Source organism: Plectropomus leopardus, chromosome 20 (assembly GCF_026936395.1).
Source record: "Plectropomus leopardus strain MGB_pleo_1.0 chromosome 20, ASM2693639v1, whole genome shotgun sequence".
Taxonomy (NCBI): Eukaryota; Metazoa; Chordata; class Actinopteri; order Perciformes; family Serranidae; genus Plectropomus; species Plectropomus leopardus.
Window position 1 is genome coordinate 2,785,001 of NC_142195.1, and position 26,200 is coordinate 2,811,200.

A 26,200-nucleotide genomic window follows, 5' to 3' on the forward strand; every position below is an offset into this window, starting at 1 on the left:
GAGAAAAAGGCAACAAGCAACTTGGCAAGAAATGTCCCGCAAAATGCAAGAAATTTATAAAAGGTGAAAAATGAAGAAAGAGAATTATTAGAATGAAATATACATTTATATATATATATATATATATATATATATATACATATATATATATATATATATATATATATACATATATATATATATATATATATATATATATATATATATATACATTTAAAATTATGGAAAGAAAATATGAAAAAATATTTTATTATATTTATTTTATTCATTTATTTATTTGATTGTTTGTTTGTTTGTTTGTTTGTTGAGGTCATTTCCATGTGCATTTTAATTTTTTTAAATTTATGCTATTTTTCTGTAATTTTCTTGTAAATTTTAATGAATTTCTTGCTCATTTTGGGGTGATTTCTTGTGAAGCTGATCATTGCCTGTTTTCTCAGGTTTCAAAGGAATAATGAGTTGCAACGTTGTAGTTCAGTCTTTGAGGACAAAAACCTCAGATTGTAATCATAACCACATGCAACCAAATGGTTCCTACTGTGACTCCAGCAAAAATGTATAAAGTGTGACCTCTGGTGGACACACTGCTCACAGGCAAGCTTGAATATCATAGAATCTGTCATATAAAATACAAAATGTATGACAGGTTTTAATGCTGGCAACTGCTTTGACCTGAGGCAATTTTTTTCAGGTTGTCCATCCAGTAAAATGATTGTCATGTTTGTTTGTTTTTTAAATGGTCAAATCCATTTGTCAGTTTAGACATTGATTTATTAACCCTTTGAAACCAGCGTACACTGGTTTAACACAAAAACAAGGGGAGAAGGCAACTTAACAAGAGTTGGCCCAAAAAAAATGCAAAAAAAAAAAAAGTTAAAAAAGATACAAGAAAATTCCCAGAAAATAAGAAAAAACAAACCAAAAGACAGTTAAAAATAAAAACAAACAACAACATTAGTATATATATGTGTGTGTGTGTGTGTGTGTGTGTGTGTGTGTGTGTGTGTGTGTTTGCAATTTTCTAGACATTTCATACAAAGTTGCTTATTACCTTTTTCTGCTCTTTCTTGTTTTGGAAAAAGAATAAAGCCTGACACTTATTTGGGTTCAAACCTTAAATCTGAAATTGGCTTGATTTTTTTCCCAAAACATGGAAAGCAGGCAATGAGCAACTTTAAAAATGTCCAAACAATTTGTAAAATATAAGTCAAAAGTTACAAAAAAATTACCCAAAATTAGAGGGGGGAAAAAACCAACAATAAATAAAAGTAAAAGAACCAAAATAGGAAATGACGTGAAAAAGTGCTAAAAAATAAAATAAAAAAATCAGACAATTATAAAATATATTTTGGTATTTTTCTGTAGTTTCTAATTAACTTTTCCCCATGTTTTTGAACGAATAAAGACGTCGAATGAAGAGTTCGTTTGGGTCCAAGTGAAGACTAAATGCTGTATCACCTCCAGCCCAGCCTGTAGAGGGCGCTGTTTGTATTACAGCTATCGCTAGCTGCAATCCACTAATAACCAAAGGAAGAAGCTGAGCCGCAGATATTTGTTGTGATTTCATTACGCAGCCGACGCTGGACTCTGGGCTCTCATCGGGAATATTAATGCTGTATTCACTGTATCTTTAGGAACCAGGGAAATAACGGAGAGTACAACATTAATAATAGATCCATGGAATACAACTTGCTGTTTCCGTCCTGCTGACTTCACCACCTGACCTTAAATGATAAGGTCCATCGTTAGCAACTCCCCCTTAAATGTATCCTGCTGTCCAGTGGAGTGAGGAGCAGTAAATCGGCATTAAAACACAGCCTGTGAGTTTTATTTTTGTCATTAGTTTAACATCGTCGTGTTGTTCTAGTTTGTGGGTTGCTGTTTACATGCTAGCTTTTTTAGCTCGTGTTTGCTAACTGTAGCCGGAGTGACCACGAAAGCTAACACTGTCTGTCTTGTATATGAAGCCTTCATTGCTGTGAAGTGAGCTAATTAACCTACATACAGCGAGCTAATGTGTATATGGATGCTGTTACGATTAGCATGAGTGTTTTACAGCGGCTGTATCTTGTACAAGGTGTAGCTAGGCTAAGTTTTTAACCTTAGGTGCCATTTACGTCCCTAAGTTTAACGTCAGCTACGTCAGTTACGGTAACCCTCCCTCCCCCTGCCCACGTCCACACCCACCCTCCGGCCTGACGTCACTGACACAGTCGCTGTAAAAACAAATACACAGCCTGTGTGTAATCTAAATAGATGGTTCAATTAAGTCTGCCAAGAGAGTTTGTTACGTTGTCCCAATCGCAATAAATGCCACTGAAATTCAGGATTAACTGAAATGTTTTTTTTGTTTTTGGAATTGGAACATTTCAATTTGATTTGCAAAGAAATCTTTAAATAATATAGAGGGGACATCATATTTATCTGACTGCTTGTATTTATTGATGAAAAAGTAGCCATGTGTGTTCATATTGAAAATTGAGGATGCAATGCATGATTTGAATGCATGATTTGAATGGAACTGAATCAAATTGAATCCTTGACATGATGATCATAATCTAATCGAAATGTGAGACCAGTGAAGATGCTCAGCTCTACCACCACTGCCTTCTTGTCATGTTTTTGAAAGAAAACAGGCCAAATTTCTCAGGTTTCAAAGGGTTTAGCAGCATCTTTTCAATGAAAGCCCTCTGTATTGAGTTCTTTCTTTCAAAGAAGTCTCATAAGGCCTGATCTGGAGGCCATCCAACTTGAGGTGTTTTTTTTCATCTCTGTTGTTTGCTATAGAAACAAGTTAACTGTGCCGTTACTGAAGTCCACCACCAGCAGTCTGATTCACTCAGCTGCCTGTCAGTTCTGGTTGTAATAGCTGTGTCAGTTGTTAAACCGTTTTGCAAGTAGATTATCTCACCACACAATTTGTGTTTTGACAATCTCTTTTGCTATGTCTGCTTATTTTATTGTGTTTTTTTATGAGTGGAGAGGTGTGACAGAGTTGTGAGTTGTATCACAGACCCTGTTTGGGGTGGTTGCTTTTCTGGTGTGTTTTTCTGTTTTGCGAATACTTTCCCTGAACATCCAAATTAAATGGAAACATGTTTGGCTTTTATTATGAAGCTGCAGGAAGTTGACTTAAAGCACCTACTAAGCTTGGTGACAAAGAATTAACTCTGTGCTTCATAAAAGCTGGCCTGTTACTAGGCTTTCATGTTTATCATTACAGGTCTTATCATGCCAGTAGTAGTCATGGCTGGAGGCATTATGTTGTCTGTCTGTGCCTCCTTCGTTTCTATTCTTGTGAATGCAAATCTTGTGAATCTCAAGAATGCTTTGACGGAATTTCTTCAAATTTGGCACAAATGTCCACTTGGACTCAGAGATGAGCTGATTGAAGTTGGGTGGCCTAAGGTCAAAGGGTGAAGGTCACTATGACCTTGCCTCTGTCTCGTTCTTCAACACGATATCTCAAGAGAGAAGAGAATATTTCCCCAAATTTGGCACAAATGTCCACTTGGACTCCAGGGTTAACAGAAGTCATGGTCAGTGTGACCTCTAAAAACATGGTTTTGGCCAAGAAATCATATGCAATTACAACATTTTACACAAATGTCTAAGAATAAACTGATGAAGTGATGACATTTTTATTTCCAAACGGTCAACTTCACTGTGACATAATAATGTTCTGCAAAAACACTTTTCATACCATTATTCAGTGTCATTAATCAGGAACAGAAAGGGAGACTTTTGGTCAGATAGTGAATTTGTGACACTAATCTTGGGTGTTCACCTTGAAACTCTGCTGATTGTAGAAATCTTCTGTGCTGCTGGGGGGGAGATGTGTATGAAGTGTCCATGTTTTATAATGTGTAGCTTCTTTGCAGAAATAACCATATATGAACCCCTGTCTTCTGTCATGCGATTCTGGACAGACATGGATTTAAATGTAGCTCAACTTGACTGGTTTACGTAGGCATATAACCCAACACCGTATTTTTAGTTTTTTTTTCTTCAGTAGAACAGGTTGAAACACACTTCATCTTGGAATTTCCAGCTCAGCTCCTACAAAAAGTCTAAAATGCACCGTGAAAACTAAATTGTTACATTCAGACTGTTAAGTGCAAAAAATGCTCCATTGAAACTCATTCAAACTGCAGTTTTTGATCCCACAGCCATCAAAGCATAAAAACATGCATTGTATTATTTCTGGGTGTTATTCAGGGCTTTGGCCTTGGAATTTGGATTTTTTTTACTATTTTCCACCTGATAACAATTTTTTACCATATTTCGCATATGGAGAAAATACATGCTGTTTCCATTAGGTGCACTGTCACAATCAGCGTTGCTGCTAATCACTGACATATCCAGGGCTGTGATGACAATAATAAAAAAAATCGGCTTTGCATGTAGTATAGTAAAAATAATTTTTTTTTACTCTTCTAAAAACATAGTGGAATCATGAAAATCATATTAATGTATATTTTACATAGCATAATTTTGAAAAGTGCATTTTGTGTGCAGAACAGTATGATGTGAGTATTTGACACTGCACAAAAAATAATGCATAAAAAATGTTACTGCTAATCCATTAGATATCCCAGAGGTGTGATACCCCCGCCCATAAAAAATCTGCTTTGCATGTAGTATATCTTTATCTCTACTATGTATATCTCTAGTATGTCTTTCTTTTTTTCATCTTAAAACATAGTGGCATCATGACAAAAACCTGCAATTTAAATTCAAAAATTTTATAATTATTTGATATTTATGATTAGGACTAATGTTGCTTTAAAAAATTAACTCAATGAAAGGAGAAAATCATATTAATATATTAAGATTTTTCAAAGCTTGAATGTGAAAAGCGCATTTTGTGCACAGATCGTTATGAGTATGTGAAATATTAAAGAGAGCCCTAAGGGTTAAATATTTATGAAAGAGAGCTGATGAGAAAGAAGAGCTTTGTGGTTAATGAGAGGATAAACAAAGAGACAGGCGTGCCCTCAGGAAACTGTAGCAGGAAGAAAAAGACATGCAGATCCTGGCATTTTGTCTCATGATCAGTTTAGTAACTGTTGTGCCATAAACACATATTAAACAAAGTATGTGGTATTTGCTATGTGAAATAGCCCCTCTACTGTTTTGCTTGCCTGTTAATGTTTTATGTTATCAAAGTGTGTATTTGTTTTTACAGCAGAAGTTGTCTTTATTTCAGGTGAACTGCCCCATCTTCACCATAAAACAGTTTAGGAAACTTGAAAACACAGTAGCAAAATAACTCTGGAAATGTAAGAAGTGCAAATAAATATAATTATTTTTTAATGTATGAAATCAACATTTTTGGAGCTGGCGGGAAAAATTAGCTTTTTAAATTTGACTATTTAGGAACATGACTCCAAATGATTAATAATGTTGCTCTGCATTTGCTAAATGTGAATATAAGTAGTGGAGGGCTAACATGTTCACCATCACTACTTTTTTAAGGTTATAATACAGTATGTCAGTGTTGTGTGTTATGTTCTGTTGCCCCCGAGAGGCTAAAACATGTTGACTTAAATTGTCGTTTTCACTCATGCTGTGGCGTGTTGTGGAACTTCTAAACGGTCATTGCAATATATGTTAAATCCACATTGTTTTATCTGACTGGTCAAATGTTGTTGCTTCTCAATGTGCAGGCACAGTCAGTGCTTTCCAACCTGTCCATCAGTCCTCTGGAGTGGCTCTTTTTGTGGTGGAGGGACAGGAGGGAGACCCAACAGGCTGAGAGACAGCAGGACAGACAGGACTCAGGATGCCTCTATTCTTCAGAAAGAGGAAACCCAGTGAGGACTCTAAGAAGAGACTGGAATATCAGCTGTGCCTGGTTAGAAGACTGTATTTTTGTCCATCCAGCCATTAAAATGCCTCACCCTGAGTGTGAAAGTGTTTTCTTAAATAACATAATGAACACTATACCATGTATCTTTGCTGCCCTAAAGAATGAATATTTATTCAAAACCAGCTCAGTAACTGTTGTTTATTTCTTGTTCAGTCTAAGGAGGCCGGTGCTGATGACATCCTGGACATCTCAGCCTGTGAGCTCTCAGAGGTGAGTCTCTCACCGTCAACAGATATGCAGAAAGCTACTGTATTAATAGTACAATACATGTTTTTTTGTTAAACATTTGGAAAGTACAGCTATAGGTATCAACAAGTTATCTCAAAGGAATAGTTCAACATTTTTTATTTTATATATTGAGAGCAAAGTGAGAGGATCATTAGTAGGGATGTAATTCTGGGCTGATGCCAATGTTTAATTTGTCTTATAGCAAATCCAATCATACAAGCTTTTGACACAACCCGTAATGTAACTTTTGACATAAAAATATATCTAAAATGTTTTTATGTCAAAGATTTCTTTTTATTGAAGTAGGAGAAGATGCTGCTGTTGTCCTTGTTGAAAGCTGCTTCTTTAGGCATTACAGGACTTTTAGAGACTTGGGTCATTCTCCTGTGTGCGTGTGGATTATGACTTCCATGTTTTAACCATTGCTTCCCTTCCATTTTATCTTTTACTGTTGCACCTGCAGGATAACTGTTGAAAAATGTTAGAAATTATATAAAAAGTAGTGTGCGGTTAGCACAGCAGATAATGACATCAGTGCTATGTTCTGCTCCAGGTTCCCTCGAGTGCCTTTTCCATTAGCAAGGTTCTACAGAAGAAGGTAAGATTGTAACATGCAGATGTAGATTTATTTTATTTTTCATTAATATTAGTATCAGTATTTGTGTGCGTCCCTGGCTGAACAGTTAGAAATGTCCTCTATTGGTCTGTTTCAGGTCCTTATTCTCCACAACAATGAACTGAGGTCATTACTGCCCAAAGGGTGTGACATCAGCACTCTTGCCACTTTAAAGGTAATGTAAACCACACACAAGCATGATGGGAAATTTAAGTGCCTGTTAAAAACTTTTTAAAAACATTTTAAAACCAGTTGGCCAGTTTGGACATTTGTAAAGATGGTTGTTTTTGTCTGGGAATGGTTCTCTTTTTAACTTAAAGCAGTGTGGTTACAGCTTTTCTGTGATTGCATAAGCTGAAGATTAGACACAGCTAGGTTTTCAGGTCACATGTGAGCATGCACCTCATCTCAAAAAAACAGAGTTTTTCAAATTACAAATTTGGAACAGGCGCCTTATCTCTGACCCCTGCGTCATCACATAACCCCCTCCAAAAACATGACTGAATATGTTTGCTTCTAAAGGTTTTGGACCTACATGAGAACAAGCTCACATCACTCCCAGAGGACATTGGGAGGCTGGCAACTCTGCAGGTAAGGCCATTCTGACCTCGACTGATACAGGGGAGATGAGTGTGAATCTATACCATTCATCATCCACGTGTGTCTATTTTGCGTCCTGTCAGATTTTGAATGTGGAGAAGAACCGTTTAAGGGCCCTGCCGCAGTCCATCGGGGATCTGCGGCTACTGCAGACGCTCAATGTGAAGGGTACGACTGCTTCCCGCTTTCTCATGTGAGACAGAGGACACAAGTGCAAGTAGGGCTGGGCAATGTGGCCTAAAAGTAACACCACAATATTTTTAGGCCACATCATGATACACGATATTTATATCAATAATCTGAAACTTTTTCTAAACTTTCTTAAATTTAGTACTGAACAAAATGCACTACTAATACAGTAAAGTTAAATAAAGTATTGTTATAATAAAGGTAAGTAAAGCACAGTTATATTAATTATAATAAAGTCCTTTATAATAAAGTTAAATAATGCACTCTTATAATAACGTTAATTAAAGTACTGTTATAGTAAGGTTAAATGAAGTACTATTATAAGATGGTTAATAAAGTAATGTTATATTAAAGGTAAATAAAGTACTATTATAATAAGGTTAAGTCAAGTAATGTTATAAAAAAGTTAAAGAACTATTATGATGAAGACAAAAAAGTGCTATCATAAAAAGTTAAATAAAGTATGATTATAATAAGTTTAAATAAAGCACTCTTATAATGTTAAATAAAGTACTGTTATAATAAAATTTTTAAAAAATAGTGTTATGATAACATTAAAGTACTGTTATAAAAAGATTACATAAAGCACTGTTATAATAAAGTTACATTGTTTAAATGGAATATTGGGACAATTGATACTTAATGTGTGCAATGTACACACATTGATTACATCCCCTGTGGAACCAGCAGCAGTTCACTGAGTATACATTGCCTACCTCAACTTCACTGTAATGCAGCCTTTAAACCAGGAGAAGGCAATACGTGCAATATTACGAGATACAAAATCTAAGACAATATTTAGACTGATATCACAGTATGGATATAGTATTGTATAAAGTGTTGTCCATCTTTACGCACAAGTCAAATGGATTTAGTTGTGTTTTCCTACATCCCTGTGTATCTGTGCAGGTAACTGTCTCAGTGAGCTGCCGTCCTCGATTGGTTCTTTGAGCAGCCTGCGGACCCTGGACCTGAGTGACAACAAAATCGTCGAGCTCCCCAAAGCTCTGGTCTACATCCGCACTCTAGAGGTATGTGTCCTGGGATTCAAACTGACAGAAATATGGGTGTGGCTTAAAACATAGATATTGTTTAAAAACAAACCCTATGTGTGTGTGTGTATGTGTTCTGTGACAGAGCTTTTCACTGGATGCCGCCACGATGACCTACCCACCTGCGTCTGTGTGCGCAGAGGGCACAGAGAGCATCCAGCGCTTCCTGTGTGATGGTGAGGGTTTACTTTATGGTACTCAATGCACATACACGTGCATGCACGGAAGCACACTCCTGCACTCATGACTTCCTATGTATGATATTTATGCTGCTAGGTGAAAACATATTTCTCAAAAATGTCATCAGAGCAGGACCAGCTTTGTTGGACTGAGTTTATCCATTAGGGCTTTAAATAATGTCGTATTATTGAGGCCATCCAGCAACACAAGTATTAACTCGGTTAAATACTGTGAGAAAACAAATCGCAAAACATGTTGAGCTCTATTAATCTGAAGATGCAACTACACACCACTTTATCAGTGTTTTTCAGTCGTCAGTCTTAGGCTGGTCTGACAGAACAGTTATACTTCAATTTCTTTTTTGGGGGGGGGGGGCATTTTGGCTTTATTATATAGGAAAGTATGTTAGCATGAAACAGGGAAGAAAATATGAGAAAATAATGCTGCATTTCTTGGTTGACTTGGCTTTCAGAGCTGGGAGAGGAGTACTGCCCGCCCTCCCAGTATCTCCTGCCCGTGCTGGAGAACGACTGCGGCAAACAGAACTCTGACTGTCTGGATGGCCTGGAGGAGGCCTGGCAGGTACAGTATGTGACACACTAACACACATGACCATATACAGGGTAAATACATCAGTTTGATGATAATGTAGTGCTGTTCCATTAGACCTTTTTATTGCTGCTTAAACTGTATAAACTGTTCACAGGAAGTCTCACTCAGTCTTTCTTCACTTTCTGCTGCAGAACAGATTCAGTGACTACGAGAAGAGAAAGGTATGGGACTAATGTCACAATCACTGTTAGATGCAGCCGGTCTCTAGTGGCTCTCTGTTGCTCGATGTAATGTGGAAGAGGTGAATCACAGCAACAAACCTACAGAAAATTTTCTGTAATTTTTTTTTTTTTTTTTAATTTTTGTATTTTTAGCATTTTTCTTTTCTGTTTTGGTTCACTCTCGTCAGTGACGTTTCCAGCAGCAGCTCTATGAACTCCTTGTACACTACCTGCTCAGCACCAAACAGCACACAGTTTAGCTAGTGAATATAGTGGAGCATTCAGCAGCTAAAGAGACAGATATTTTTTTCTGTAGTAAATCACAGAAAACATGCAACTTTTGCTGCTCTGCTTTCTGAATCTTTTAAGGATGTTGCATCACTGCCCAGACCCAGTCAGTGGTGTCAGAGCAGGTGTTTTGTTTTTTAACAGCTGATCGAGGACACCTGCAGTGATGTTACTGGTCATGCAATATGCTTGAATTTGAATTTGACGAGTCTACAAATTCATTACCATGATGCATCATTTACAGTCCAAGTACACAATAGGGATTGATGTTGAGTTTATGCTGCCTTCATGTGCTTATTGGAAATATTGTATTTCCCAGTTGTCAAGTCATAATTACGTCATACTCACATTCAAGTGCTCTGGTCAGAAAAAAAGCAACAAACATGGATGTTAGAAATAAAAAGGTTTGTTTTTTTTTGTTACTGAGCAAGTAACAAGTAAGCAAGTATATAGTAAGAATATGAATCTGGTATGTAGTTGACGTTTGTTTATAAGCTTCAATAACATTATAATTAGCTAAAATTTGCGTAGCTAGCTAGCTTTATGTTCCTGTTGTCTCAGTGAATAATGGCTTAAGGTGCTGCAGAGGTAACTGAAACAAAAATCAGCTTTTGACACTGTTTCCATGCTTAGCGCAGTTTCTGCCGCCCTGACACACCATGTAAACATCACAACTCGTTAACTCGGGTGTCATTTAAATTTCCCAATTTCACACCCATAATTAACACTTTGGAGGGCCGTTCATGTGCTCGTAACTGGTAAATACGGTAAATATGATATTTCCGAGGAGCACGTGAAGGCAGCAATAGTCTCGGATTCAAATTCCCACAAAGATGGCTTTTCATGTCAGATTACTAAAAAGTGTTTTTGACAGTTTGTCGTATCAATAATTACCATAGCATATGATGTTTAGCCCATTTATGCCCTTAAAACATTTAAAAGATTTCCTTGCATGACTGTTTTTGGCCGTATTATTCTACATAAGAAAATGAATACAGTTACTGCACAAGTCAAGATGCACAGACAGGTTCATATGAACTATACAAAGAGGGATGATGTAGTGTGTGAATCTGCCTATAAGGTGTGATCCTGTGAAGATACTTTATTCACAGATGTGTTATTTAGCTTCTTATAGGTTGGTTTAAATTAATACATTTGACTTTTATTGTTTATTTTATTATCAGAAACTTTTGTTGCTGCAGCTGCAGACTTGTAGCAAAGCTTATAAGTTGACACTGTGCACAGTAGGAAGACACTCTGACTTGTCCTTCTGCCCTGCAGGAGCAGAAGCAGCAGGCGAAGCTGGACTTCGAGCGGCACCTGGAGGAGAAGAAAAATGAACACACCCAGCTGATACTTATGAACACCTCCCGCAAGGAAAACATCCTCAACTCAGTGCGACAGGTACATTGCATGCTCACATGTAGCAGCGCTTGAAAAATGTGCATTTTCATGTTTTTTTGCGTGTGGGGGGGTTGTTTGTTGCTTTGTTGATGTATACCAGTCCGAAATATTCCTCCCGGCTCAAGATATCTCCAAGTTTGACAAGATGTTGACAGTGAGCTGAAGGGACACTGTGTCACTATAGATTTCAGTGGACAGTTTCCATGAAAGATGGCCTGCTTATTTTCATGTTCATGTATTTTGGGATTTACTATAACATGTTTACATGCTTTAATGTTCAGAAAACACTACATTTTCCTCATACTGTCTGCACCTGTATTCGTTCAGTCCATTTCAATTCCAACTATCTAAATGGCCAATTTCTGCTAGCAACTGTTTGAGTGGCATTCTGTTTAAAAAAAAAAGCTGATGCTCAGAAAAAAATTGCATACCATATGACATGATGAAATTCACCACAATTAGCACACTGGATACACTGACACTGCACTAACTATCGACAATGAAGCAGCAGCAGTAACAAAAACAGCTAATCTACAGCATCCCATTGAAGTTACTCCTATTTAGGGAGTTTTTCTTCTCTGTGTTTTGAAAGCTGTTTCTATGTGTTCCTGTGTTGGTTTCAGCCTCATTAGTTTGTAAATCTCTGTGCTGTTTAGGAGCAAGAGCGACTGGAGCTGGGGGTCAGCCAGCAGCAGAGAGCTCAGGAGGCCGAGAGGCTGCTGGTGCTGGAGAAGGTCCGACAAGCTGAGGATGGCATCAGTAGTCGCATCAGTAACATGTTGATGGACAAAAACAGGTAGGACCTGAAGGGAGCAACTATGTAGTGTACTGTTTGTTTTGTTTTGTGAAGTTGCTGTGTGGATCTGTGTCACATAGCAGCTGCTTTATGCACACAGATGAGTATCTGCTAACTGCTTTATATGTATATTGATCTTTACAGGCAGAAAAAAAGTGCAGAGTTTCTTCAAGCCCTGGAGGAGGAACGGTAAGTGGACAGACCACTGATCCATAATCTACTCATCTATTACAGCAAAATGACATAAGGCACTCCGACATACAGCAGCACTCATCCAATTGCTTCCATTTACCAGACTGAGCCTATTTATAGAGCACTTTAGTGTTCCAAGTAAAGTGCACAAATTGCTTTCCAGGGGAAGGAAAATAAAAAAGCAATGACAAAACACAGGAGGCCTTAAAGCCACTGGAAATATGGCTTGAAATATTAAGAATACACATATCAAAGTTGAGTGTCTCATTAAATAATTACAAAAATCTGAGAGAAAAGAAATATTCTATACTATTAAAAAAGTGAGTTGAAAACGAGTTGAAAGCTCATTTTGTGGATAACAACATTTCTCCGGACTGTGTGGGTGTGGCAGATCACGTTTTGATTGACACCTCATTGGATCCCACCTTTGTCCACTGTTTCACGTTTCCACGACAACAGCCATGGAGCAAAGCAGAGTTAGTGTGGTACAGCTCTATCTGTTCCAGCCCTCTGACTCTGGCTGTGTTCCTAAATTCAATCTGATGCTCTGCACTAACTTGAGAGAGCTGTTGTTTAAAGCCACGGACATTCTGTTTCTCCATAATTTTACCAGCGATTATGTTCATTACACCTTCACTCCGTTTGGTGCTCTGCTGCTCCTTCTCCTCAGACAGAGTGCCCAGAGTCGCTCTGACACTCCCAGAGTGCACTGCTCTGGATAACTAAATGGTACATTTCAACAGCACTCTGAATTTAATGGTAACTCAGAGTGCGCTCTGACACTCAGGGTGTTCATGAACGCATCCTATTGAAAGGAGCGTTTAGGGATTTCAGTTTGTCATGTTTAATTAGTATCAACTGACAGCTGATTTTGACTTTTGATTGTCTTTATCTATATTATGTGATATGGATTGGAGATAACATGCCCAAATCAACCGAGCTTCAGGAAACTGTGAAAAAACTAAAATGACAACATTTCAAATTGGATTGAGGCTAATGTCATGATCATTTTTGATGCTTTTTATTATGCATTTAAGACCCTAAATTACATATTAAGATGAGTTGTTGCAGATTTGGGTTCCCAAAGGTTTAAAAAACGTCATCATAAAGAAGCAAAAATTAGACACAGCATACAGTAATGGAAAAATAAATAAGGTATTAAGAAAATCCATTCTGTAAAATCAACTTTAAATGAATTAAATGGATCTGTCGTCAGTACTTCAGTCTCATCCACACATCTTGTAGATGAATTAAAATAAAGTAATTGTAATTTGTAACAACTGAACTTATATTATGATTTAGAAAATTTTATAGTTACTGTAAAACATCAGCAGAGCATTACTATAAAAATGTTCTCCCTCAGGATCCGTATGGAGCATCTGACTACCATCACACAGGAAGAAGCCAATTCACTGAGGAGGAGGGAGGTGGCAGGTAAGCAGCTTGACTGATGTACTTTATCTATAATGTACGTACCCCATAATGTACGTTATTTTGCCAGAGAATCATCGTAACTTAATACAGTTGGCATAATGCATGCAAAAATCCCAAAGTATTTCTATTGTTTGATGTATTTACACTGAAATAAATGGAGCACACCATCACTTTATTAACTGCCACCTTTAATCTTAAAGCAAACTCTTGTATATCCTTTAGAAATATACCATTTCTCGCAGGGGAAATAGAAAGGTCTGTTTTACCATCCAACACGCTGGTCTAGAGCAAGAGATCTTGACAAATATTTTTCTAAATGCCACAAAATATTATGTAAAAATTTATGGTCTCCGAGACAATTCCCTAATCGAAACCCTCACCATCAATCTGGCTCTACTATCAGGTTAAGAGTCACTCAAGAAAAGTTTCCCGAAGGTTTCGTCGTGTAAAAATCTGCAAACCCGTTTGTTAAGTGAAACATCAGACTGGACAGGTACCTTCATTTTACCATGAGGTTCCACGCGACCGGTTCTGTTCGTGAACGTATCTGGTGCTCTCTGGCCAGCCGACAGCATTTCATAACAACACCACTGGCGTCCGAGGGCGCTGTCATCTGATGCCTTCCAGCTGCGTTCGGGTTGTCACACTCGTACGTCAAAAGCACTGATAGTGGGGTGCTGTTTGACGAGTTTGGAGTGAGAGCAGGCTGCTTGGTCTGTAAATATTTTAATCATGTTGTCATATTGAATATCACTAATGCAATACGTGCTGTGAAATTGTCAGCAGAGATTGCTGATATAGGCTACCTTTTATTTTCTATAATAAATGTCATAAATGTCATAATGATAAATGCTGGTTCAGCTGGGTTTAAGCTCCCACACCGATTTTTGCAAAAGCAGAAATCAACCAAACTCTGGTTTACCTTGTACATTCATGCTCCCCACAGGTTGAATGCTTTCAGTTTTAGAGAACTTTTCTCTGGTTTCCATTTTCCTATATCTCTTATCAGGATATAATGTTAACCTTGCACATGAGATATCTCCTAAGCTGACTGCCATGAAAATGCCTGGCACGTTCATGCTCCTGAGAGGATAAACCTTGAAGGTTTTAATGTCCTCATGACCTTGCATCCCACTCTAATCCATAAGAAAGATTCATGTTTTGATCTCTACTACAGCTGTAGTATGGCGTGCTCTTTGTTTCAGTCAGTACTTTATTATTGGTGTGCATTCATTTCTTCACAACACATTTTCTTTTCCTCTGAACTCTTCCTGTCTCTTCCCTCTCTGTGTGTTTTAGTGGCCATGCAGAAGATGCTGTCAGACAGCTGTGCTATGAGCCTTCTCCAGGAGGCCAGTGACTTTCGCAGAAAGAGCCTGGTGTCTGAGGCTTGCAGAAGGTAAAAGACAGACACACAAACACACAGCAGATCTGAGAAGACGGATGTTAACATTGCAAGCTTGTGTAGACCAATCAGAGCTCAGGGAAACATGTTTAAAACTCAGCATGTGGTTTTCCCCTCATTGTCTTGTAACAGTATGGAGAATTTGGACAGGAAGTTTGATAAGATGCTGTCCCTCCAAGTTTTGGACAAATCGAAAGCCATCGCCCACATTTTACAGGAGGTATGTGGCTGTCATGAGAGCCTGATGGAGAAATCCAATTCAGTGTTAATCAGAATCACACCTAATGAGCATCTACGTGACCTGTCACGTCCTCTGATTGTTCTCTGCAGGAGGAGATGCAGAAGGCAGCGTTCCAGGCCCTGCAGCTGCAGAAAGACGCCGTACACGGCCACATCCGTAACCAGGTCTGTGTGGACGGGTGGAGCCAGGGGGTGGGGGTCAAACCTGTCGCTAGTCTTTGGGTTAGAAGGTAGCTCAGTTTAACATGAGAAGTTTAGGTAAACAACTTCAACAAGCTCCCATAGTTTGCAAGAATTCACAGTTTAGCTTTTCTTCAAAATCTCATTTTATAGCATTTTTTTTTACACTAGGTCTAAGAAATGATTAAAAGTAAACAGTAACTGATCTGTGCTTTTCTACAGACTGGTAAACTGTTTCAGTTTACACAGGAGGGTTATTTGAAGAGCAGCAGTCCAGATGTTTTCTTTAAAGTGCCTGTGATCAATTATCTTAGCAATTGAAAAAAATAGAAAATTATCTGAAAATTAGGACAAAAAGACAACAGAACAAATAGCAAAAGAAAGTTCAAAAAATGCCTAAAATTCTAATAATTATGTAACCGTAATTCTGTGATTTCTTTTAAAAATAATAGGGGCAAGAAATTAATAAAAAGAAACAAACAAACAAAAAACAAAAGAAATGAAAAAGAAATAAAAACTTTTTTAAAAAAAAGGCAAACGAGACCTAGGAAGTGCTTGAACATATGATGATAAATCTGTAACATTTGAAATACGTAATTTTGATATTTAGATTTTTACATTTTTTGCCCTAAGGTTTTTAAAATATAATTTTCTAGATCTACTAATTTCTTTCAATTTGTGGAGCATTTCCTATAAAGTTGTTCATTGACTTTTGCTGCAGGGTTAAAAAAGTATGTGTTGCATTCGCAGCTTGTTTTGCTGTGGACGGGTGGCCCAAACATTTGTTAATGTAGATTTAGGAAAAACACCAAACCTTTTTTTGGATATTTGAGTGCTCACACACACCTTTTTCACTGGCTTTAACGTAAAGAGAAGGAAATTCCGCTAGTAAGTTACTGAAAATAAAGATCGTGACGCTGGACATTGCTGTTATTTATTTTTCCCTTTTTTTATCTTTTATTTTTTTTACTTTATCTTACTTCACCCGCAGGCTGCCCATAGCTAACTCATTTTTACTCATACTCCTCAAGAAATTCAAAAAAATGTTTTGGTCACAGGTCAGGTACCCTCAAAACCCTGTTTACTATGATCTACAGAGAGGAAATCATTTCATCCAGACTTTTTTGTTGAGCAGCATGTCCCTCCTCCCTGCTAGCTTCATGTTTGCTTCTCCACTGTCCCCAGATCAAGCTCATAGAGGGTGAATTATTGCAGCTGACTAGATTGGAGATTAAAAGACGCAATCTGGATGCTGAAAACCTGCAGGTGGGTGTCACCGCCTTCTTCCACCACCTTCCCACTGTCACCTGATTTTTTCCCTCTTCCTGTTGATTACTATTTCATTTCTTTTTGCTGTTTTCATGTCATTGCTCCATGGCAACAGTTTGTCATTGCACACACTGAGGTGCAAAAAATACTCAGAAGTAAAGTCATATTAAATACATGCTTTCAACTGAGAGATGATGATTATTATTTTACTCATATCAGAAGCAGGCTAGTAGTTCAGTTCTTAGAGTATTTATTGTTGAGTGTGTTGTGGCATTCTACCTCACGCACTGATATGTGTATATACTGTATATGTGTGTGTGTGTGTCTGTCTGTCTGTCTGCAGGAGGTTCTGGTGGAGCAGCGCACAGCTCTCAGTGATTTGTTGCAGCAGCTGCTGAAGCAAAGAGACCAGAGAGAGCAGGAGCTGCGGCAGTTTCTGGTGAGGAAACAGCTGCTTTGACGGGGCCTTAGTGGGCACCGCTTTCAATTTTTCTTCAGTGTGTTGAGCTTTTTTTCTGTCACGTCATCACAATATCACTGTTGTGCAGGCAAATTGCTCAAAAAGCCACTGTACAAACACTGGAAAGTTTTAACCCTGAAGGGCCCGCTTTGATATTAAACGCACACAAATCACTGCGCACAACATCCACTTTTCAAAATCAGGATTTAAAAATATAATGCATTAATATTATCTATATTATCTATATATCTATATATTATCTAATATTATATTATCATGATGCCACTATATGGAATATATATATATATATATATATATATATATATATATATATATATATATTCCATCCAATATATATATATATATATATTCCATCTACTAAGAAGATATTTTTATTATGACAGCCTGGGATATATCAATGATTAGAAACAACATTGCTTTTTATACATTATTATTTTTTGTGCAGTGTCATATACTCACACTCATAGTGCTCTGTACACAAAATGTACTTTTCAAAATCAGGCTATAAAAATATTATACATTAATAGGACTTTCTACTTTCATTGAATTCATTTTTTAACCAGCATCAGTCATAATCATTCATATCAAATATAATAATAATAATTTTCAGAATTTGAACCCTTTAAATGCCATATTTTTGTCATGATGCCACTATCTTTTTAGATGAAAAAAAAACACACAAAAATGAAATATTTTCAATATACTAAATGCAAAGTAGATTTTCTTCTTGGATTATCACAGCCTGGGATATGTCAATGATTTTTAGCAACACTGATCGTGACATGATTGTGATGTAGTTTATTAAGATCCATGTCGCAGAGTGTACCTTGCACTACACATACAAGATTGGAAAAATCGCACAGTCTGCAGGAGGCTTTAGTTATTTACAGACATAATGTTGTCTTTTCTCACCTTGAGATCAACAGATTAAATGAGATCAGCATCACTTTGTGCTTTTCAGGTGGAGATGGAGCAGAAGTCTGAGTCCAACCAGCAGAACTACTGGATGATCCAGTACCAGAGGCTGCTGGATGCTAAGCCCCTGTCACTGCGCATGCAGGTGCTGTACAGAGCAGGAATAACACCCAGAAACATCTGAAACCCAAACTGTGCAGCTGTTAAACTGTAATCTTATTTTGCAGGAAGCCGGCGTGGAGAAAGAGCTGGTCAACCTGTTATGCAAACTGTCAGCTCAGCATTACCTGCCCGTCCTGGCTCATCATCGAGTGACAACTGAGGCCCTGCGACACATGACCTCGTCTGACCTCAAGAAGGTCTGTTTTTAACATCACGACTTACACATCACAAGGCGGGTTCCCTTTACAAAACTGTGCAAAACTTCAATACATTAGCAGCTTTATTTCTATTGCAGCTGCCAGATTCAAAACTTCCATATGAATCACTCAACTTTTGAAGAGTCAGTTCCTACTGACAGGCACATAGCCATAGCATCATGTGACTGAAAAGACAAAAAAGTGTTTGCATTCCAGTTTTGCCAAATATAGCTTTTTCAAATAGCCTGAAATACCACCTCATGCGAACATAGAAACTTTTTTTGTGCTAAATGGGAGTTTTTTCAAAACTGACGTGTTTCTATTATGCATATTTTATATTCGCAATTTGAGGGTTAATGGAAACTTGCTTACTGTCAGTTACCACTTTGATGTTAGAGATGTTCACCACATACTGTAAAGACCTTCGCACACTGAGTCTGATTTTTTCGTCTTTATATTTTGTCTCATATTTTCACAGCCAATTGAACAATAATGTTTTGAGGATTACAGATTTTTAAAAAGCATCCGTAAAAAACGGACTCAGTGTGCAAAGGTCTTAACAACTCATTTAATCATCATGTGTTTTATTAGCCAACACAAAGTCACCACTGAAAATAAGTGCATTTGTCCCATTGACATTCTCCACTTTGGTCAAAATAGCATAAACTCATATGCATCAGCACTCATTAATGATCAAAATCTGGAGTCAGGGTTTCTCATGTCCATCATGAAACTGTCGTAAATGTAGAAACCTACCCTGATAATCAGACATGAGACCGTATCACTGCGCAGAAAGAAGCGTGCATGTTATGTTATGAGCAAGAGGCTCGTGCTCGTGACGGTGTGAGGTGTAAACATTAATGGCGCCTCCTTGCTGTATTGTTAGCTAGCTCAGTGGTGCTAGGTGAGCTAACAGTAGATGCACGCTACCCTCTGTGCAGCGATTCGGTTGGTAAGTGGAGTTTGGTAGAAAGAAAGAAGTTCCTACATGGAACTGCCCACAACAAGGTTAATATTAATAATGATAATAATAATAACTCTGTTTATATAGCTCCTTTAAAAGTTTACAAACTGCTTTGACACAAAAAGCAAAGCAAAAGTAAGTAGGGTTTCTTGCAGAGGCAACATAACCATAAGCAAACAATAATGCTGAACTAATGCCAGAGAAAATTTAAATACATTTAAAGAAAAGATACACAATTACAGAACAACAATAACTATAACAACCCAAACCAATAAGAGTGAATACAATTCACATATTATTAGCAGTAAACACAGAAGTAATAGCGCTCATGATAGAATTAAACACGATCAAGACAGAATAAATTAAAATATAAATTTAAAGACAAACTAAAATAGATTAATTAATAAAATATCTTGAGTAACCAGGTCATGATTTCTGGAGACATTGCTGTTGAGTTTTTCAGATGTATTTTTTTGGTGCATTGAGCGCCCCAAGTCAAGTGTTATCTAGTTCCATTATATTGGAGAGAAGACAGACATCTCTATGGCCGATATCTCAAACACTCTGCAACTCACACCAAAATGGTTTAGACTGAGAAATAGCTCAACAGCTAAGAGGGAAAATATGTGATTTTTAGATTGGGGTGAACAGCCCCTTTAAGGTGATAGCATGTCAGTGTTGTGTTTGCAGCTTGTTGTGCTGAGACAGAACAAAACAAACAAACAAACAAAAAACCAAACCTGAACGCAAGTTTACATTTTTATGAATGTGCAGAATAATCAGCTTTATTCATTTCTCTGTTTTCAGCTCGGCATCAATGAAATAGGAATCCAGAAAGCTCTTCTGAACTGGGCTCGGGAGCAAAACCCAGAAGGTATGTTACACAAATCCTGAATATCATACTGATCACGATGTGTGAGATTTCAAAAAAACAGAATCATCTGCACACATACCGGTCACAAAAAAATACATACAAAAAATGAACATCTTGGCAAGACTTGTCCTGCAAAATGCAAGATATGAGTAGTTTAAGATTTGTAAAAAAAAAAAAAAAAAAAGCTAGGGAAAATTAGTGTAGTATACTAATTATCTCAAAATATATTTTAAATTATTTAACAGAATCATTTTGTCTTTTAAAGAAATTTACCATTTTTTTTAACATTCCTGTTTGTTTGTTTTTGTTTGTTTGTTTTGCGTATTTCCTTTTCTGATATCCTTTCAAGACTTGTGCCCAAAATGGAAAGAAATTTGAGTTTTTACTTTAAAAATTAGCTCATAAAAATATCCATAGAGTTACATTCTCATACAGATATTTAAAGTTATTTTCAAAATTGTTAAAAATTTTAAATTGGTTTTGAGGTAATTTCCTATGCTTTTGTTATTTTATTTTATTTATTTTATTGTATTTTTTTTATTTCATTTTTAACTAATTTTCAGTTAATCTACTTGTACTTTTTTACTAATTTCTTACTAAATTTTATTTCTTCTTAAGTTGCTCTTTTCCTTCTTCCCGTGTTTTTGAAAGAACTCACACCACTTTGCCCAGGTATTAAAGGGTTAATGAACAGAATGAGAAATGTATTTTCCAACCTGCTTCGGTGACAGAAGATGATGTGTAGCATGTGGAAAATTTCGGAAGGTCAGTGCAAAGCCCCCCTGTGAGCTGCTCACTCATGATCTCGTCCTCGCTCAGGAGCCTGTAAGGCTGTCCAGCAGGACGAAGACGAGGAACAAGAGCGCGCCCCCTCGGCTCCACCTCCTTGCTCCCCTCCTGCGTTTCCTAGCACCTCCATCCAGATGCCAAGCCCACCGCTCACCCCAGGGACACCCGTCACCCCCTCGGCCCCCAGCCCCGTGGAGGGACCAGGGAGCTCAGAGTGTGTGGTCTGCATGGAGACCGGGGTAAGAAGCACCCTCAGCAAAACCAGGACCCTTATTGTATGTGTAATGTTTGAAATAATGATTGAGCTAACTAACCAGCGTGTTAACCGGGGGGGGGACAAGAGTGTGGGTGCTATGTTTCCATGGCGATGCCATCCTGATTTCAGAAGCAACTGCCATATGAGTGCTGTGCAAAGCGGTGGCCATGAGTGTGTGTTATACAGAAAGTACAGACTGAGTGAACATGGAAGTGATTCCAGACACAGACACTGAATCTGTGGCTACGATGGGCCTCATGCAAGAAACAATATATAAACAAATGTTCTCTTATTTTTGTTTGTATCCAGTATTTGTTCTTATTTTGTTAGTACCCATTGATTTTTGGGATTCTTAATTTTGCTTTTCTCTGAGGGAAGAGAAAGTGGTCCAGTCCACAAATTGTTGTCCAGCACAAGGAAAAATAAGTTTTATATTTAAGGAATATTTAAAAAATGCATGAATATCTTTGAATCAAATTTAGATAATGTTTCAGAGTGATCATAATGACTGGATTATTACATTTCAAGGTTAAAGGGATACTACTGTACCTGGTAAATTGATCCCAAATACTGTAATTTCAGTTACTGTGCGTCCCTCTGCTGACCAGAGCTGGAATGTAACTAAGTACATTTACTCAAGTACTGTACTTAAGTACTAATCTGAGGAACTTCTACATTACTTTACTGTTTTAATCTCATGCCACTTTCCACTTCTACTCCACTACACTCCAGAGAGAAATATTGTACTTTTTATTCCACCGCTGTTATTAGATAACTACTTTATAATTGACGGTTTTTATGTACAAACCAAAAATATGAAGATATACAAATGCAGCTTAATGAGAAAATTAATTGGAAATAATACGTAAGTAATTTTTCATGCAAAAAAAAAACACGTGCCAGAGTCTTTGCACACAGCAAAAAACCTGCAGATTAGGGTGGTTAAGAATGTTTGGTGCATCTGGAGTTGACTTCTCTCATATTTTCTCTGATCAGAAAATTAAGAGAAAATATAAGAAAAATTTGGGAGACAGTTGCTGCATGAGGCCCATTGTCCTTCATGGTTACATACATCAGTGCGCATGTGTCTCCTTTTGCTCTTGTGTTTTTGGGAGGCCAAAAAAAAGAAATACCACCATCCAATCCTTTAAAATGTAGAGAAACACTCTTCAGAGAGATGATATTAACCCTTAGCATGGCGCACACACTTTTCCAGACGTCTGACTGTGTCCGTCTCTCTGTCTCTAGTCTCAGATCATCTTCCTGCCCTGTGGTCACGTGTGCTGCTGTCAGGTGTGCAGCGAGGCTCTGCAGAACTGCCCTCTGTGTCGCAGCACCATTTCCCAGCGCGTTCGCCTCTATCGCAGCTAGGACCGGCCGCACTGCGCTGCTCCTTCACTGACCGCATCTCTGTATTTATGCATGATTATAAAGCTGCTGTTAGCTGGCCACGTCCTGTTGTAGCTTTTAGCAGGTTGTCAAAGAGCTGAGCCACTTTCCTGAATTAACCACAGTACTTTGTGATGTACATGTCAGAAAAGAATTATTTTAACAATGTTTTTTTGTTGTTGTTGTCACTGGCGTCTGAGCCTGTTTTATTTTGTTCTTCTGAATTTTATTTTTTTCTAATATATATATTTAGAGCTGTGTGGACTCCGCCACTCACTGGTGGAAGACGACTGTTCTTTGCCTTTTTATAGTTTCTCAATTGATCTGTGCCTTTCTCTGGAAATCTCGTTTTTTTAAACAATACGACTCCTCTGTGTTGTCAACCAAAGTAACACCTGTCCAAAGTTTGCCTAAGGTAACTAAAACATAATCTGTTGATTGTTATTACTTTTTGCTATCACTGCTGGTTGTTGTTGTTGTGTCACTCATGCAACCTCAACTTTTTGTTCTTCAATCTGTGACACAAGGCAGGTTTCCATTATAGATTTTCACAAAAGTTAAGTGATATTTTCAAATGTTGATAAAACACAATTGCGAGATGACTGTGTTTCCACTGAGAGATGTTCTGTGACTTCTCCTCTGGTGATAACATTCCAAGAAGCATGGTGATGGATGTTCAGAACATAAACAGCTTTATTTCTGTTGCAGCCACCACACTAGCCGTCATTATTTCCAATCCAAGGTATGGAGCCATAATGGAAAGGCAAGCCCCTTACATGTGGGAGCGACAACGTATGAGGGATTTGTGGGAGGTGATAATCCACGATTTCCCCTAACCCGATTTGATGTGCAATATAAAATATAAATATAAAGGGGATAAAATGAACAGCTGAGAATTCAAACACTACAACCTGGCAAACACACTATGTAGTGCATTATTTCAGTGATGGGGAACAGTTTCAAACACAGCTAATTTGTGTGTAAACTAATTTCTGCCCAGGTGTAAAATAAGGTGCAGAACCTCTCAAACACCCCCAGCCCCGCCCACTCTATAGTATATCACTATAATTCTAATATTATTTTCTTCTATATTACATGGCTCCAGGTTTGCTCTGTGGTAATCTGAAACACAAAGAGCTGTATAAATGTGCACCATGTAAGCAAAATGAGAATATGAAGATCCTAAAGGGGAATGTGTTATGTTTAGTGGAGTTTTTGTTGCGAGTTGTACTCATCTTGTGCAGTTGTATCATATTTTCTGTTTCTCCAGAGAAGATTTTAAAAGTCAGAAAATAATCTGATGTTAACTTTGGTTTTTCGACTTCAGATGTTTAACAGGAATTGCAAAGAGGGGGCATGGAAAAAAATGGATTTTTCCCAACTAATTTAAAATGCATTTGAGTTGCATTTTGGGAAATGTAGGCTGCAGTGATTTTTGAAGCTTGCCCCATGACTAAAAATGACTATTTCTCAGCCTCTGCTGCTCTGACCCTTTGCTTAAAAATCAGTCTCACCCTCACCACACCTTTATAAAAGTGCAATACGAAGTTGTGGAGTATACCTCTGAAACTAGATTTTGACCATACCTTATGAAGGGCAACTTCGCGATTTTCCAACCCAAAAACTATTTAGCATGTTTTTGTGTGTAAGTGACTATAGGGACCAACATTTCTTTTTAATTTGTCTAGTATTAACCCTTTGAAACTTGGGAAAATGTGTTTGATTTTTTTTCAGAAACATGGGAAGAAAGGAGTGAGCATCAAAAGAAATTACTCAAAATTAGCAAGAAATTTAGTGAAAGGTAACCCCCCCAAAAATACTTAAAAATTATCAAAACCTAAGCTAAACAACAAGCCCCAAATGAATAACAACAAAATTGGAAAGGTTTAAATACTTAAAGGTGTCTGAACAATCCCGGTGGGCAAATAAGCACTGACAGTTTACGTCCACTTAAATGCTTGTTTTTGCCATTGACAGGCTCCGATTATTGTTAAGTGTCTGTCAATTTTGTTAAAGAGTAAGACCCTCTAACCAGAAACCAATCACCAATCCCGCCAGACTCCATTTGAATAAACAATAATTTTAGCTTGTATAGCGCCAGCATATATTGACCCCTAACTTAAGGGTTTATTTCAACCAATCAGAGTTGGTGATTGTTGACACAGTGGAGAGATGAACTGAACCGGCTTTTGTGATTTTTATTTTGCTTCTGTTGAGTCAGAGTGATGCATGTTTTAGGGTGATAAAATGACTGTTTAAGTAAATGTAATCTGATGGGTGTGACGATGGTGATTTTGGGGTTATTTGGGGTTGTTTCTGGTTAAACAAAAGAATTGAAGATCTATCTCTGTAGGGATCCTTTCCATAATGTTGTCAGACGATTTGAGCCTGTCAGTAGCAAAACCGGCACTTTTAGTTAACATATATCCCACTGCCTCCCCAAATGTGAACCATCAGATCCTCTATATTTGTAATTGTATTTTATTCTCCTGCGTCATGTAAATGTCTTTTAAGCATTTGTATATCTTATTTTGTATTTGTATTTGTTTTCTTTTTACTTTTCATTTAAAGCATCTTTGAGCTGTTAAAGTCCTATCAATTATTATTATTATTATTATTACTATTATATGTAATCCGGGCAGGGATTATGTTGCACCTGGTTGTAGCGATTTCTCGCTCAATACTGGACCAGTTTAAAAAAATTGTTTTTCTGGTTAGCCTTTGACCTCACTTAAATTTCTGTCCCACTTGTCTCCTACATATTTTTTTGGATCCCACTCTTATTTAAATTTGTATATATATTAGGGCTGCACAATATGAGGAAAATATGCTATATTCGATAACACCAAATATTGCGATAACAATATTACTTGCAATTCATAAACAAATATTAAAGTTCCTTCCTACTTGCTGTTTTCGGTATACTGCAAAAATCCAACAAAATGCTCCTTAAATGAGAAAAATGAAAGGAAGCTATTTTTGGCATTCTTTTATTGAACAAATTTAACATTAAACACAAAAATAAGCTTTATACTGATGTTCTCTGTAAACAAAAAAAAAAGTGTTACAGTGTTTCTCGTGTAAGTTGAGATCACGAAAAAACGATATACTGTGCAGCCCTGTTATACTGTATATGGTGCATATGTATGAACTAACAACACATCACCTGCGTGTCGTCACCACTAATGCTATTAATACTCAAGTGCTCTTAACTTCAACATCCCAGCATGTTTCAGGAAATATCTTTACTTGTTGTATATGTCTGTTCAGTGTAGTGTGTGTAAGAGATCTCACCTCTTTGTAGATCAGACATTTCATGTCCACAGACTGTGATGGTGTGTTTTTCTGTGCTCACACTGTGCTCAGTGTAACAGCTTTGTGTTGCTGAAGAGATGCACTGCTCCTTCACGGGTAGCAATGTCTGGAAATGTACTAAAATACAATCTACAAACAGA

At 37.4% G+C, this 26,200-nt stretch overlaps 1 protein-coding gene across 1 annotated transcript; it reads left to right on the plus strand.

Moving 5' to 3' along the window:
- The first annotated feature begins 1,511 nt into the window (after positions 1-1,511).
- Positions 1,512-26,200, plus strand: lrsam1 (leucine rich repeat and sterile alpha motif containing 1). Its single transcript, XM_042509846.2, has 25 exons — positions 1,512-1,820; positions 5,670-5,857; positions 6,026-6,082; positions 6,654-6,698; positions 6,814-6,891; positions 7,239-7,307; positions 7,400-7,484; positions 8,415-8,536; positions 8,643-8,733; positions 9,210-9,319; positions 9,481-9,510; positions 11,080-11,202; positions 11,859-11,998; positions 12,143-12,187; positions 13,554-13,624; positions 14,924-15,023; positions 15,162-15,249; positions 15,360-15,434; positions 16,635-16,715; positions 17,062-17,157; positions 18,161-18,259; positions 18,342-18,473; positions 20,245-20,311; positions 21,131-21,339; positions 22,605-26,200. The coding sequence occupies exons 2-25, from the start codon at positions 5,786-5,788 to the stop codon at positions 22,725-22,727; spliced, it is 2,208 nt and encodes a 735-aa protein (XP_042365780.1). The 5' UTR covers positions 1,512-1,820; positions 5,670-5,785; the 3' UTR covers positions 22,728-26,200.